This window comes from Anolis sagrei, chromosome X, assembly GCF_037176765.1.
Source record: "Anolis sagrei isolate rAnoSag1 chromosome X, rAnoSag1.mat, whole genome shotgun sequence".
Lineage (NCBI taxonomy): Eukaryota > Metazoa > Chordata > Lepidosauria > Squamata > Dactyloidae > Anolis > Anolis sagrei.
In genome coordinates, this window is record NC_090034.1 from 104,776,470 (window position 1) to 104,793,536 (window position 17,067).

Below are 17,067 nucleotides of genomic sequence, written 5' to 3' on the forward strand. Positions count from 1 at the left end.
GCAACAGGTGAAATGGCCCCTTTTTGTAGGAGCGTATTTATCTCTTGCAGGAGTGCCGGAGACGGTTGCGTGCTCGTAACCCTGCCCGTTCCCGGGGTCTCATTGAATTCAATGGTGTAACCACGTCTAACAATAGCTAACACCCAACTATCAGTAGTGATACTTTCCCAACAATTATAAAACATAGCCAGTCTATCTCCAAACACTGGGGGAGAGTCAGCTAGCGCACTCGGGAAATGAACATTAACAACCGGGGCAATTTGGACCTCAACGGGTTCAACATTCAAGCTTGCGGAGGAGTTGGTTAAGGGGCTCTCGATGATAGGGTCCCTGTCATCAAAGGCGCTTCCGCGAGGCGCCCTACTTAGGTTTATTTTGGTAGGGTTGGAATCGTGGTTTGGAATTATAGGAGGATCTCCTATTTCCCTGATATCTGGGGGATGACGAATTCCTTCCCCTGAAGGGCCCTGAATAAGAGTTATTAAAATTCTTACGGAAATTACCCGTAGGAGGTTGCCACCTTGTGCGTTGTTGGTTGTAAGGCTGCCAGGTGTAACCGAATTTACCAGCAGCCTGGCGTACTTCCTGCTTCTCCTTTAGTGTTCCGTCCGTTTCCGGATTGAACAAGCCTTCCTCGTGTAGAGGCAGGTCCTCGGCTAAGGCCTTCCCTTCCTCAGATAAGTTAGCAGCCCTAAGCCAGGCGTGCCTTCTGATTGAAGTGGCCGTAGCAAACAGATGGCCCGCAGTTTCGGCCAGGTGTTTGGCAAAATCCTTTTGGATTTTCGACAAAATCAACGCCTCCGTGTGGAGAGCCTTCGGAAAGCGTTGTTCCTCTTGGGGCAGTTTGTCGAGGTATGGGAGCATTTTATTCCAGAGGAAGCTCTGGTATCCGCTCATATAAGTCGCGTAATGCGACATCCTTGTTAGTAGACCGGCCGTAATATGAGCTTTCTTTCCCATGGCGTCAACATTTCTGCCCTCTTTGTCTGGGGGAGCAGAAAGAATTCCCTTTGGGCGTTTCGATTTAACCACTTCGGCTACCACCGTATTCGGTTTAGGTGGATTTGTCACCCATTTTGCCTTGGCCAGGTCGATTTTGTACATATTGTCGACCCTCTTGGGGACTGCTGAGACTGCTGCCGGTGGTATGTCTAATATTTTAGCCAATTTCAACAAATAGGGGAGCATAGGAAGGGCTGTTGAGGTAACCACATTTTGCTCCTCACTAGGGAACATTGGGTCCTCGACATGCTCCGGGGCTTTAGGGGCCGGGATGTCGAGGGCCTTGATCATTCTGTCTACAAGACAGGCAAACTTATTGAAGTCTGGGGGTAAGGGGCCCGGTTCGGAGGTGCTGGGGACCGCCGAATGGTCAGGATTATCTGAGTCGGAGTTTGATTCCTCCGCTTCCGTGACCCTCAGCTCCGCACTGGGAGCATGGTCCTCAAGGTCCCCTACAGGTGCCAATGATTGACAAGCAGCAGTTGGTACCGGAGTGGGATCACCATTATCAATGTTAACATCATTAGCAGGATCAATATACAGAGATTGGTTCATACAAGTAGAACGCTCAGTACATAAGTTTTGTCCCACAACAAGTTCTTGATTTGCCCTGGGGGCTCCTTCAGGGCGCGAAACAGTTTCCTGCGCTCTGGCAGTTGATGCCGTTGTCGGTGGCAGCATTAAGGCTGGGGCCGGAAAAACAGTTGTTGATGTGCCCAAACCCCTTTGAGGAATTCCAGGGATGGCCTCCATGTGGGGCATGGGCGCAAAGGGAGGTGTATGCTGAAATAGCATTTGGCCCGATGGCGCCATTTGCCAAAACCCCGGGTAAGGGTAAGGGCTCGGCGCGAATTGGGGCCGCTGGAATGATGAGGAGCAGGACCTGCGGGCCCGACGTGCCCTCCTGGCTGACCTGGAGGCAGGGGAGGATGATGACGATGAGGAGGAGGAAGATGAAGAGGAGGTCCTCCTGGAGCGGCCCCTCGATCCCCGTCGGTATCGGCGGCTGGATGCCCTGCTCCTTCTGGAGCGCGATCTGCTCCGCCTGGAGGGAGACCTAGACCTGCGCGGTCTGCGGAGTCGCTCCTCCCTCCCAGGCGAGGCCGGTGGTGGAGTTGGGTTGGGGAGGGAAAGGAGGCCTCCCCCCGGGCTCGCCGAGCTCGTGTGCCTGGCGGTATCGAGCGGTCCCTTCCAAGCCTCGGCATCGGGGACCGCTCGCTGTTGCGCGCCCGCGGCTCCTCCTTCTCCAGGCATTTCCCTTCCTGCTTCAGGCGGGGCCAGCTCAGCGAGGGCGGGGCCAGCCGACGCGCCGACTCCCGCCCCTCTCACTGAGGCCTCGATCTCGGGCGCCTCTCGAGCGGTTGGAGGAGGAGTCAGCAAGCTCGTCACCGCCGGCGCCAGGAGAGCCTCCGTCGACGTCGGAGAGGCTAGAGGCTGCGCAGTCTTCGTCCCCGATTCACGGGGAGGCGCCAATCTCCCTGGCGGGAAGAGGAGGCTGGCGGTGGGCTGCGCCTGCACGGGGCGCCGCTGGCCGTCCGACGGAGATTTCCCCACCTTCTTGGAGGCGCTGCGGCCTTGAGGCTCGGTGCGGCCCTCCTGCGCCTTCTCCTTAGGCTTTTTGGTCTTTTTCTTTGGGGCAGCCTCTGGAGGTAAGGAGGTTGGGTCAGGCCCCGGCGCTGGTTTCTGGGGCGGTGGGGGCAGCAGGGCCCTCTCATAAAGAGCCGCCTTTAAGCGCGTTTCACGGTTTTTCCGCGTCTGCGGAGTGAAGGCCGCGCAAACCGCACAGGCCTGGGAGAGATGGACTTCTCCCAGGCAGGCGAGACACAGGTCATGCCCGTCCGTGTCTGGGAGCACGTTGGGGCACTTGCTGCACTTCTTGAAGGAAGTGGTCGCCATCTCAGCAGCCACTCGTGCCACTCGCGCCAGTTTAGATAAGAGTTGTCAAACAGTCCAAGTCGGGGAGCCAGAAATTGGGAAAAACGTGGTCAAATTCAGTCCGATTCAAAGCCAAAGTATAGGTTCACGATGCTGATGCCTACTCTAACGGCGGAAAAAAGAGAATTGACGGTTGGTCCCGCCCACGGACCTTATATACTCGGGGGGAGGGGGGGCGGGACTGGGGAGCAAAATGTTTCTTTTTAAGTCTAGAAGGTTCCGAAAGCTGGGCCTGCGCGGGCGCAGGAATACCATAAGTGCGATTTCGCAGTTGACTACGACAGGAAACAGTATTTTCTGTTGGTCATGGGGGTCCTGTGTGGGAAGTAGGGCCCAATTCGATTGTTGGCACTGTTCAGAATGCTCTTTGATTGTAGGTGAACTATAAATCCCAAATAGCAAGGTCTATTTTCCCCAAACTCCATCTGTATTCATATTTGGGCATATGGAGTATTCGTGCCAAATTTGGTCCAGATCCGTCATTGTTTGAGTCCACAGTGCTCTCTGGATGTAGGTGAACTACAACTCCAAAACTCAAGGTCAATGTCCATCAAACCCTTCCAGTATTTTCCGTTGATCATGGGAATTCTGTGTGTCAAGTTTGGTTCAATTCCATCATTGGTGGAGTTCGGAATGCTCTTTGATTGTAGGTGAACTATAAATCCCAGCAACTACAACTCCCAATGACAAAATCAATCCCCTACCCAACGCCACCAGTGTTCAAATTTGGGTGTATCGGGTATTTTTGCCAAATTTGGTCCAGTAAATGAAAATACATCCTGCATATCAGATATTTACATTACGATTCAGAACAGTAGCAAAGTTACCGTTATGAAGTCGCAACAAAAATAATGTTATGGTTGAGTGTCACCATGACATAAGGAATTATAAGTTGCTTACCTTTAACTGTAGTTTCTTGAGTAGTCACCAGTGAATTCACACATATGGTATCTGAAGTGTATTAAGGGGTCGTGGCATTAGGAAGGTTGAGAACCACTGGTCTAGATCCAGGGAAGTCGTGCTCCCCATGCTCTATTCTGCCTTGGTTAGACCACACTTGGAGCATTGTGTCCAATTCTGGACTCCACAATTGAAGGGAGATGTTGACAAGCTGGAATGTGTCCAGAGGAGGGTTCCTAAAAGGATCCAGGGTCTGGAGAACAAGCCCTACGAGGAGCGGCTTAAAGAGCTGAGCATGTTTAGCCTACAGAAGAGAAGGTTGAGAGGAGACATGATGATAGCCATGTATAAATATGTGAGAGGAAGTCATAGGGAGGAGGGAGCTAACTTGTTTTCTGCTTCCCTGGAGACTTAGGATGCTATGGAGCAATGGCTTCAAACTACAAGGAAGGAGATTCCATCTGAACATGAGGAAGAACTTCCTGACTGTGAGAGCCGTTCAGCAGTGGAACTCTCTGCCCCGGAGTGTGGTGGAGGCTCCTTCTCTGGAGACTTTTAAACAGAGGCTGGATGGCCATCTGTTGAGGGTGCTTTGAATGCAATTTTCCTGTTTCCTGGCAGAATGGGGTTGGACTGGATGGCCCATGAGGTCTCTTCCAACTCTTTGATTCTATTCCTCACAGTGAACTAGACGGAAAGCCAAGAAACATACCTTGGAATTTGGGATATTGAGAATGACACTTGGGTTCAAAGTCATTGGGTTTCTGCTACTCCATCTACGTCAATCATTCCCAAACTCCAGTTTCCAGTTGGGGACTTGCCCAACACCCAGAAGCCTTAACTAATGGTCAGGGATTCTGGGAACTGAAGTCCAAAACACATTGGATGATTGGTAACACTGACCTAGACCCATCTTTCTTGGGATGTTTTCCCTTTAGGATAAAATCAGACAAGCTTTTCTTACCACAGGAAACCAGTAAGACCATCTAAGAACTGGAAGAGACCCCAAAGGCCATCCAGTCTGTCCCCTTCTGCCAGGCCAGTTAGACAACATCCAAATCTTCCCAACAGATGGTCATCCTGCCTGTTTATAGTTGGATAAATCCCAAGGCTAATCCAATCCAAATCCCTTCTATCGGACATCTGAGAACTGGAAGAGACCCCAAAGGCCATCCAGTCTGTCACCCTTCTGCCAGGCCAGTTAGACAACATCCAAACCTTCCCAACAGATGGTCATCCTGCCTGTTTATAGTTGGATAAATCCCAAGGCTAATCCAATCCAAATCCCTTATATCGGACAAGACACCATGTAAGCCAGCGTTTCTCAACCTGGGGGCATTGTTGCTGGACCAAACTTGGCACAAATACTCAATATGCCCAAATGTGAACACTGGTGGAGTTTGGAGAAAGTAGACCTGGATATTTGGGAGTTGTCGTTGCTGAGATTTATAGTTCACCTACAATCCAAGATCATTCTGAGCCCAACCAACGATAGAATTGGGCCAAACATCCCACAATTCTATCATTGGTGGGGTTCAGAATGCTCTTTAATTGTAGGTGAACTATAAATCCCAATAACTACAACTTCCAATGTCAAATTGTATTTTCCCGAAACTCCAGCAGAGTTTACATTTGGGCATATTGATTGTCATGCCAAATTTGGTCCAGATCCATTATTGCTTGATTCCACAGTGCTCTCGGGATGTAGGTTAACTTCAACTCCCAAACTCAAGGTCAATGCCCACCAAACCCTTCTAGTATTTTCTGTTGGTCATGGGAGTTCTGTGTGCCCAGTTTGGTTCAGTTCCATTGTTGGTGGAGTTCAGAATGCTCTTTGATTGTAGGTGAACTATAAATCCCAGCAATGACAACTCCCAAATGTCAAGGTCCGTTTTCCTCAAACTCCACCAGTGTTCACATTTGGGCACATTGAGTATTCGTGCCAAGTTTGGTCCAGATCCATCACTGTTTTGAGTCCACAGTGCTCTCTGGATGTAGGTGAACTTCAACTCCAAAACTCAAGGTCAATGCCCACCAAACCCTTCTAGTATTTTCTGTTGGTCGTGGGAGTTCTGTGTGGGAAATTTGGCCCAATTCTACCATTGGTGGGGTTCAGAATGTGCTCTGATTGTAGGTGAACTATAAATCCCAGCAACGACAACTCCCAAATGTCAAGGTCTGTTTTCCCCAAACTCCACCAGTGTTCACATTTGGGCATATTGAGTATTTGTGTAGAGTTTGGTCCACAGTGCTCTCTGGATGTAGGTGAACTTCAACTCCCAAACTCAAGGTCAATGCCCACCAAACCCTTCTAGTATTTTCTATTGGTCATGGGAGTTCTGTGTGCCAAGCTTGGTTCAATTCCACCATTGATAGAGTTCAGAATGCTCTGTTATTGTAGGTGAACTATAAATCCCAGCAACTACAACTCCCAAATGACAAAATCAATTTTTTTTTAGTGAAGGACATAGATTGGGTTGTTAGGTGTCTTGTGTCCAAATTTGGTGTCAATGCGTCAAGTGGTTTTTGAATTCTGTTAATCCCACAAACGAACATTACATTTTTATTTATATAGATTGCCATTCCATAGCTGTATTACTTTCCTCCATTTGGATATTCGACTTCTCTGGATGCAGCCTAGAATCATATTGGCCTTTTTCGCTGCTGCATCACACTCTTGGCTCATGTTCAGCTTGCGGTGTATTAAGACTCCTAGATCCCTTTCACATGGACTGTTTTCACCCATCCTATATCTATGCATTGTGTTTTCTGCTCAAGTTCACTGTGACATTTGGCCCTCTCTATGAGCATAGGCACTCCATGCAGTCATGCCGGCCACATGACCTTGGAGGTGTTTATGGACAACGCCGGCTCTTCGGCTTAGAAATGGAAATGAACACCACACCCAGTGTCGGACACGACTGGACTTAGCCCACTGTGGCATTGGGCCCTCTCTATGAGCATAGGCGCTCCATGCAGTCATGCCGGCCACATGACCTTGGAGGTGTCTACGGACGCCAGATCTTCAGCTTAGAAATTGAGATGAGCATCGCACCCCGGAGTCCGACACGGCTGGACTTAATGTCAGGGGAAAACCTTTATGAACATAGGAGAGTGGTGCAGTGGGTTAACCTGCTGAACTTGCTGACCAAAGTTTGAATCCAGGGAGCTGGGTGAGCTCCAGCTGTTAGCCCCAGCTTCTGCTAACCCCAGCAGTTCAAAAACATACAAGCGTGAGTAGATCAATAGGTACCGCTCCAGCGGGAAGGTAACGGTGCGCCATGGAGTCATGCCAGCCACATGACCTTGAAGGTGTCTATGGACAACACCGGCTCTTTGGTTCAAAAACATGCAAGTGTGAGTAGATCAATAGGTACCGCTCCAGCGGGAAGGTAACGGTGCTCCATGGAGTCATGCCGGCCACGTGACCTTGAAGGTGTCTATGGACAACACCGGCTCTTCGGCTTAGAAATGGAGATGAGCACCACACCCCAGTGAGACACGACTGGACTTAATGTCACGGGAAAACCTTTACCTATGAGCATAGGACTCATAGAAAGAATTGACTTTTAATCCCCAAACCCATCAACGTTTACCCTTATGGCAGTGTTTCTCAACCTGGAGGGGATCGCGAGTGGGGGTGTCAGAGGGGTCCCCAAAGACCATCAGAAAACACATTACTTTCTGTTGGTCATGGGGGTTCTGTGTGGGAAGTTTGGCCCCATTCTGCTCTTTAATTGTAGGTGAACTACAAATCCCAGCAACTACAACTCCCTAATGTCAAGGTCTATTTTCCCCAAACTCCACCAGTGTTCACATTTGGGCATATTGAGTATTCGTGCCAAGTTTGGTCCAGATCCATCATTGTTTGAGTCAACAGTGCTCGTTGGATGTAGGTGAACTACGAGGGTTGAATGAAAAGTAATGCCTCCATCTTCGTAACTCCTCAAGAGATGGCACTATTGGTATGCGGCAGGTACTGGCTTATTCAGTAGACTCTCCTCTACAGTTCCATTTTGGTGGGAAGCCTTAGCATTGAATGGTTGTGTTGTTAAAGTGCGAAGTATGGAACCCTGCGCAGACAGTTGACTTAAGCAATGTGCAGTCATTGAATTCTTGACAGCAGAAGGTGTCACCCCAAAGACGATTCATCAGAGAATGCAAGCTGTTTATGGTGATTGTGTTGATGTGAGTACTATGCGTTGTTGGGTGAGCAAGTTTAAAAACATCTTCTGCTGTCAAGAATTCAATGACTGCACGTTGCTTAAGTTGTATTGAGCAACCATCTGCACAGGGTTCCATACTTTGCAATTAAATAACACAACCGTTCAATGCTAAGGCTTCCTGCCAAAATGGAACTATAGAGGAGTGTCCACTGGACAAGCCAGTACCTGCCGCATACCATTACTACCATCTGTTGAGGAGTTACAAAGGTGGAAGCATTACTTTTCATTCAACCCTCGTACAACTCCAAACTGAAAGTTAATGCCCACCAAACCTTTCCAGTACTTTCTTTTGGTCATGGGAGTTCTGTGTGCCAAGTTTGGTTCTGTTCCATCGTTGGTGGAGTTCAGAAGGCTCTTTGATTGTAGGTGAACTATAAGTCCCAGCAACTACAACTCCCAAATGACAAAATCAACCTTCCTTCCCAAAACCCCACCAGCTTTCAAATTTGGACGTGGTGTTTGTGCCAAATTGGGTCCAGTTAATGAGGATACATCCTGCATATCAGATATTTATATTACGATTCATAACAGTAGCAAAGTTACTGTTATGAAGTAGCAATGAAAATAATGTTATGTTTGGGGGGTCACCACAACATAAGGAACTGGATTAAGGGGTCACAGCATTAGGGAGGTCGAGAACCACTGCGTTAATGTGTCCTTAGCGCTCTCCAACCAGAGTCCTAATCTCATATCACGGGGCAACAGTAGCAAAATGGCAGTTGTGAAGTAGCAAAAAAAAATGTTATGTTTGGGGGTCACCACAACATGAGGAACTGTCTTAAGGGGTCGCGGCATTAGGGAGGTCGAGAACCAGTGCATTAATGTGTCCTTAGCTCTCTCCAGCCAGAGTCCTAGCCTCATATCACGGGACAACAATAGCAAAATGACAGTTGTGAAGTAGCAACGAAAATAATGTTGTGTTTGGGGGTCACCATGAGGAACTGTACTAAGGGACATTAGGAAGTTTGAGGAACACTGCCTGATGGGCTTTGCAGTTGTGAAGTAGCAACGAAAATAATGTTATGTTTGGGGCTCACCACAACATGAGGAACAGTTGTGAAGTAGAAACGAAAATAATGTTATGTTTGGGGGTCGCCACAACATGAGGAACTGTCTTAAGGGGTCGCGGCATTAGGGAAGTCGAGAACCACTGCATTAATGTTTCCTTAGCTCCCTCCAACCAGAATCCTAATCTCATATCACGGGGCAACAGTAGCAAAATGGCATTTGTGAAGTAGCAACGAAAATAATGTTATGTTTGGGGGTCACCATGAGGAACTGTACTAAGGGACACTAGGAAGGTTGAGAAACACTGCCTGATGGGTTTTGCAGTTGTGAAGTAGCAACGAAAATAGTGTTATGTTTGGGGGCCGCCACAATATGAGGAACAGTTGTGAAGTAGCAATGAAAATAATGTTATGGTTGGGGGTCACCACAACATGAGGAACTGTATTAAGGTGTCATGGCATTAGGGAGGTCGAGAACCACTGCATTAATGTGTCCTTAGCTCCCTCCAACCAGAGTCCTAATCTCATATCACGGGACAACGGTAGCAAAATGGAAGTTGTGAAGTAGCAACGTAAATAATGTTATGTTTGGGGGTCACCATGAGGAACTGTACTAAGGGACACTAGGAAGGCTGAGAAACACTGCCTGGTGGGCTTTGCAGTTGTGAAGTAGCAATGAAAATAATGTTATGTTTGGGGGTCACCACTACATGAGGAACAGTTGTGAAGTAGCAACGAAAATAATGTTGTTTGGGGGTCGCCACAACATGAGGAACTGTATTAAGGGGTTGCGGCATTAGGGAGGTTGAGAACCACTACATTAATGTGTGAGAGGAAGTGAGAGAAAGCCACAGGGAGGAGGGAGCAAGCTTGTTTTCTGCTTCCCTGGAGACTAGGACGCAATGGAACAATGGCTTCAAACGACAAGAGAGGAGATTCCATCTGAACATGAGGAAGAACTTCCTGACTGTGAGAGCCGTTCAGCAGTGGAACTCTCTGCCCCGGAGTGTGGTGGAGGCTCCTTCTTTGGAAGCTTTTAAACAGAGGCTGGATGGCCATCTGTCAGGGATGATTTGAATGCATATCCCTGCTTCTTGGCAGAATGGGGTTGGGCTGGATGGCCCAGGAGGCCTCTTCTAACTCTTTGATTCTATGATTAGCTCTCTCCAACCTAAGTCCTAATCTCATATCACGGGACAACAGTAGCAAAATTACAGTTATGAAATAGCAACGAAAATAATGTTATGGTTGGGGGTCACCACAACATGAGGAACTGTATTAAGGTGTCATGGCATTAGGAAGGTTGAGAAACACTGCGTGATGGGCTTTAGAGTCCCTCTCAAAACGGTGACATTTTGAGAAGGGCTCCAAATGGGTTCCCCCCCAAATTTCGTGCCAAAACTCCACCCCTGAAACCAAAGGCAACCAAAAGAAAAAACCCAAACGCCTGAAAAGAAATTAATACAAAATAAGCACAGCTTTATCATAGAGGTTAATAAAAAAGGGCTAATAATACTTAAATTCTGTATGCCTTTTACAAAGCCAAAAAACAACCCCCCCCCTTTGAAAAAACTGGAAAAAGGTCAGGTGGAGAAGGGAGGGGAAGGGGGGGAAAAAAAGCAGCAAAGGAGTCCAACAAAGCAATCTAAAGTCAGAATCTGGAATTATTATTATTATTTGTTTTTTTTTTTTGTAAAACATTTTTTTGTGTTTTTTTTTAAATAACGTATTCATGGTTACCAGCCATAGTCATAACAAAAGTTATTTCATAATAAAATGTATCTAAAATAACATTTTTTTTTCTATTTGAAACAGGAACCTTGTATTTCTCTACCTATTTTTTTTCTCTCTCTCTTAGAAATAGTATTTTTTTCGTGTTTGTGTGTTTATTTTTTTTTTTCAGTTCTGGAATTATTATTATTATTAGTTTTTTTTTGTTTGTAATTTTTTCCCCGTTTTTTTTGGATGCTACTGTTCGGTATACGCTTTGGAAAAAAAAGGCCAATAATGGGTCTGGAAAAAATCATAAAAAAAGAGCATTCACATGCACAAGAATGTGTATACACGCGTGCACGGACAATGCACACATATGACCAGAGGCGAAATGGGTCCAGCAAACTTCTCTCCGTTTGGAATCTTGCAGGAAAATAAAAACAAACTTGGCAAACTTTTGGTTCGTTTGAAACCAGTTTTGATCTAGGATTCATCTACACCAAGCCTGGGCAAACTTCGGCCCTCCGGGTGTTTTGGACTACAACTCCCACAATTCCTAAAAGCCTACCGGCTGTTAGGAATTGTGGGAGTTGTAGTCCGAAACACCCGGAGGGACGAAGTTTGCCCAGGCCTGATCTACACTGTTGGAAGCATTTTGAAGACACTTTAACTGCTCTGGCTCAAGGCAATGGAATTCCAGGGAGATGTAGTTTGACAAGGCCTTTCTTTGCCCAAAGAGTGAATTATGTCTCTCCCAATTGCAATGCTGTGGACAGTTGTAGTTCAGGGAGGTAACAGAACTCTTTGGGCAGAGAAAAGAGGGAAAGTCCTTGGGAAACAATAACTCCCAGGATTGCTCTAGTTTTACAAGGCCTCTCTCTGCCCAAAGAGTGAGTTGTGTCTCTTCAAATGGCAATGCTGTGGGGAGTTGTAGTTCAGGGAGGTACCAGAACTCTATGGGCGGAGAAAAGAAGACCTTAGGAAACGACAATTTCCAGGACTGTTGTAGTTTGGCAAGGCTTTTCTCTGCTGAAATAGTGAGTTGTGTCTCACTTCACTGCAATGCTGTGGGGAGTTGTAGTTCAGGGAATAATCAGAACTCTTTGGGCAGAGAAAAGGGGGAAAGTCATTGGGGAACGACAACAAGGCTTTTCTCTGCTCAAAGAGTGAGTTGTGTCTCTCCAAATTGCAATGCTATGGGAGTTGTAGTTCAGGGAGGTACCAGAATGCCTTGAGCAGAGAAAAAGGGGATAGACCTTGGGAAACCATAACTCCCAGGATTGCTCTAGTTTTACAAGGCCTCTCTCTGCCCAAAGAGTGAATTGTGTCTCTCCAAATTGCAATGATGTGGACAGTTGTAGTTCAGGGAGGTACCAGAACTCTTTGGGCAGAGAAAAGGGATAGACTTTGAGAAATGACAATTTCCAGGATTTCTCTAGTTTTACAATGCCTCTCTCTGCTCAAAGAATGAGTTGTGTCTCTTCAAATTGCAATGCTGTGGGGAGTTGTAGTTCAGGGAGGTACCAGAACTCCTTGGGCAGAGAAAAGGGGAGAAGACCTTAGGAAACGACAATTTCCAGGACTGTTGTAGTTTGGCAAGGCTTTTCTCTGCTGAAATAGTGAGTTGTGTCTCTCCAGATTGCAATGCTGTGGAAGTTTTAGTTTAGGGAAGCATCAGAACTCTTTGGGTAGAGAAAAGGGGGAAAGACATAGGGAAATGACAACAAGGCTTTTCTCTGGTCAAAGAGTGGGTTGTAACTCTTTGGGCAGAGAAAAGGGGGAAAGACCTTGGGAAACCACAACTTCCAGGATTGCTGTAGTTTGGCAAAGTTTTTCTCTGCTGAAATAGTGAGTTGTGTCTCTCCAAATTGCAATGCTGTGGGAGTTGTAGTTTAGAGAGATACCAGAACTGTTTGGGCAGAGAAAAGGGGGAAAGACCTTGGGAAACGACAACTTCCAGGATTGCTGTAGTTGGGCAAGTTTTTTCTCTGTTGAGATAGTGAGTTGTGTCTTACTAAATTGCAATGTTGTGGGAGTTGTAGTTCAGGGAGGCATCGGAACTCTTTGGGCAGAGAAAAGGGGGAAAGACCTTGAGAAAGACAAATCCCAGGATTGCTGTAGTTTTACAAGGCCTCTCTGTGCCCAAAGAGCAAGTTGTGTCTCTCCAAACTGCAATACCATGGGATCTGTAGTTCAGGGAGACACCAGAATTCTTTGGGCAGAGATTCTCAGGATTCACAACTCTCAATATTCCAAAGCCCTGAGCCAAGGCAGTTACAAAGGGGTGCCAAACTGCATCTGTTCCACACCTCTGGACTCTACTTTGCCAACAACAGCCCCAGTCTGAATCCTTGGGGAAAAGGCCTTGGGAAACGACAACTCCCAGGAATGCAAAACACCGAACTGCATCTGTTCCACAGCGCAGCTGCGCCTCTGGACTCCCCTTTGCAGACAACGGCCCTCGCCTGAATCCTTGGGTGCATCCCCACTGCCGGAATAACGCGGTTTGGCACCACTTTAATGGCTGAATGCTTATGAGTTGTGTAAGTATTCGCTTTGCAAGGCCTTGAGCCTTCTCTTGCCTGCCCAAACTACAACTCCCACAGCATTTTGATGAGAGACAATCACTATTTGGCAGAAAAGGCTCAGATTTCGTCACGACTGCAAAGTTAAAGTGGTGTCAAACTGTGTTTGTTTCAAGAGTGTGGACCAAGCATGGGCAAATTCTGGTCTTCTGGACATTTTGGACTCCAACTCCCACCATTCCTAACAGCCTCAGGCCCCTTCCTTTTCCCCCTCAGCCGCATAAGCGGCTGAAGGGGAAAAGGAAAGGGCCTGAGGCTGTTAGGAATGGTGGGAGTTGGGAGTCCAAAATATCCAGAAGGCCAGAATTTGCCCATTTCCGGTGTAGATACACCTAAGGATTTACGTTGGGTGTTTTCGGCAATGGGACTCAGTTCCTACGCTCCTAGGCCATGTCCAATTTTGCAGGGCTCTGAGATTTGACCCACTATCCAAAAAATATCCAAATTGGGGGGCAAAAAAGAAGAGAAGCGTGGCTGCGTTTTCCTCCTTTCCGCAACAAGGAGTTGCAGAAAAAAAAAGACAGGATTCGGAGGAAGATACAACGATGGAGGCAAGCGTTTTGAAGGGCTCCTTTTGTAGTGTTTTGTTTACGAAAAAGCATGCGACCCCAACCCATGTTCACTTGTACGGATCCATAAGGTCGTCTCCCCTTTCCGAGCATATCAAAAGGCAACGGGGGTTTGTAGGATCGCTTCGCCTCCAAAGATCAGCGTTTCCCAAAGTCCGGTCCCTCTGGGTGTTTTTGGATTCCAGATTGTCTGGCGTTTGGGAGTCCAAAACACTCGCAAGGCCGAACTTTGGAGAACTTTGGGGACTGTTGCGTTAGCTTCCCGGTCCTTCTGGGTGTTTTTGGATTCCAGATTGCCCGGCATTTGGGAAACCAAAACACTCGCAAGGCCGAACTTTGGGGAACTTTGGGGACTGTTGTGTTAGCTTCCCGGTCCTTCTGGGTGTTTTTGAATTCCAGATTGGTCGGCATTTGGGAAACCAAAACACTCGCAAGGCCGAACTTCGGGGACCGTTGCGTTAGCTTCCCGGTCTTTCTGGGTGTTTTTGGATTCCAGATTGCCCGGCATTTGGGAATCCAAAACACTTGCAAGGCCGAACTTTGGGGAACTTTGGGGACCGTTGCGTTAGCTTCCCTTCTGGGTGTTTTTGTTTCCCTTCTGGGTGTTTTTGGATTCCAGATTGCCCGGCGTTTGGAGTCCAAAACACTCGCAAGGCCGAACTTTGGGGAACTTTGGGGACCGTTGCTTTAGCTTCCCTCTTTATTCGGGGTATTAAGAGTGCGATGGTTAATTCATTAGCACCACAAAGCTTAAAGGAACCGCCGTTTGCACAACGAAAAGGACATTTTGGACGTTTCCGCAACGCTTTGCTGGCTCGGCAAACCCCAATCTCGGTTAAGACAGACCCTTTAAAAATATACCTCTTGGAAATTCATGACTTGAGTCATCGAAAAACCGCCCCATCTTTTCATTATTGGGGCGAATAGGAAAAAAAAAATCTTAAACCAGCTCAACTGAGAACTTTGGCTCCCGAAACCCCAAAACGGAGCCCGACGAAAAGAAAACATCACCCGTTCGAACTGCGTCAATGAAACTATACGGACAACTCCTCTCCTCTCTCGCGAATCAAGAGTTAAGAGTCTCACTAATTCTTATTAATAGGGGAAAGTTTGGAAGGCTCATATCTTTGCGTTGCAGACCCCGTTTGCGTTTGCTCTCCTGAAAATAAGAAACGAAGGAGACTCGACACGGTTCGCGTAACGCTTGGGGACCCGCTCTGTTTGTGTCCTGCCAACTTGCTTTGGGTAAGAAGAAATATTTCGAGGCACTTCTTAAAAAATAATTTGTCAGTTACCTGTACAACTTGCTGCGTCCCCCACCTTATTATTATTCTTATTATTATCATCATCGTCGTCATCCCTTCCCCACCATTTTTCTCCTCCAATGCCCAGCCTCTATCATTACGACTTTGCCACCGAGGACAAATCTCTCCGTCTTCTGCATATCGTATCCCCTTATTACAAAGGAATAATAAAAGGGGGAAAAGTAAATAAAAAGGTGGGTTGGGGTCACAGAAGGCTGAGGGAAGGAAGAAATAATAATAATAAACAAAATGGACAGGGGAAGGGAATAATTACACGGCCCAAATTCAGCCTTCTCCTGCCCCTTGGCAAGTTTTGGGGGGGAAAAGCGAGAGAAAACAAAACAAAAAAATATCTGTCAGCTCCCGTGTACATCGAAATATTAAACCAATAGCTGAAGTTATAATAATAATAATAATAACAATAATAATAATAATAAAAAGTAGAAAAATATTAGAACACAATAATAAGATGGTAAGATTGTAGTGACAGCTTTTTGTCCCCTCCGTCTGCGAGGGAAAGACTGGAGGTGGTTTGAAAGAAAGGAAGGAGGCAAAAAGAGAGAGAGAGAAGAAGAAGAAGAAGTGGGTTCGCCCAGCCCAGCCCCAAGCGATGTGTCCTGGGGGCAGAAGGGGAAACGAAAGGAAAACGGGGGGAGGAAAAAAATAAACAGCCACCCTAAAGCTTCTCCTCGGGAACGCGAGCAGATCCAGCTTCTTCGTTCAAATGGTGGAGGTCTTGTCGGTGCCGTCTGCAAAAAGAGAGAGGAGGAGAGAATCGTACAGTTGGAAGAGGATCCAAAGGGGCATCTAGTCCAACCCTCACCTGATCAGATCGCAGAATGAGAGAAGGAGAGACTTGTACAGTTGGAAGAGACCACATGGCCGTCCAGCCTCAATAATAATAATAATAATAATAATAATAATAATAATAATACGAAATCCATTATATATATCTCATTTGCTGTGCTATACTGTGTTTTTATGTCAGAATAATAATAATAATAATAATAAATCCAGCATATATATCTCATTTGCTGTGCCATACTATGTTTTTATGTCAGTAAAATAATAATAATAATAATAATAATAATAATAATAATAATAATAATAAAGTTGGAAGAGGCCACATGGGCCATTTAGTCCAACCCCCTTCTGCCATGCAGGGAAAGCACAATCAAAGCCCCCCTGAGAGATGACCATCCAACCTCAATAATAATAATAATAATAATAATAATAAGAAGAAGAAGAAGAAGAAGAAGAAGAAGAAATCCAGCACACACACACACACACACACACACACACACACATACATACATATATATATAGTTTGCTATGGCATACTGTGTTTTTAGGTCAGAATAATAATAATAATAATAATAATAATAATAATAATGTTGGAAGAGGCCACATGGGCCATCTAGTCCAACTCCCTTCTGCCATGCAGGGAAAGCACAATCAAAATCCCCCTGACAGATGGCCTTCCAGCCTCAATAATAATAATAATAATAGAGTTGGAAGAGGCCACATGGACCATCTAGTCCAACTCCCTTCCTGCCATGCAGGAAAAGGACAATCAAAGCTCCCCTGACGGATGACCATCCAACCTCAATAATAATAATAATAATAAGAAGAAGAAGAAGAAGAAGAAGAAGAAATCCAGCATATATATATATATATATATATATATATATATATATATATATATATATATATAGTTTGCTATGGCATACTGTGTTTTTATGTGTTTTTTAGGGCCTTTTCTGTGGTGGCCCCTCGGCTGCGGAACGCCCTTCCCATGGAGGTAAGATCAGCCCCCTCGCTAATGG

The 17,067-nt window shown here is 46.4% G+C and overlaps 1 protein-coding gene across 2 annotated transcripts in view; it reads right to left on the bottom strand.

Moving 5' to 3' along the window:
- Positions 1–13,623: 13,623 nt before the first annotated feature.
- Positions 13,624–17,067, bottom strand: part of LOC137094981 (protein Smaug homolog 2-like) — a 62,421-nt gene continuing 58,977 nt past the window's right edge. Inside the window, exons 13-14 of one of the 2 annotated variants that reach the window (XR_010908749.1) lie at positions 14,618–15,990; positions 13,624–14,485 (exon numbers count right to left, since the gene is read on the bottom strand). Coding sequence is in view for 1 of the 2 variants with exons in the window: in XM_067461078.1 (XP_067317179.1) it covers positions 15,962–15,990 (29 nt within the window). In the remaining variant the exon portion in view is untranslated. Of the gene's footprint in view, positions 15,991–17,067 lie in introns of both variants that reach the window. The other variant, XM_067461078.1, reaches the window with a different exon arrangement.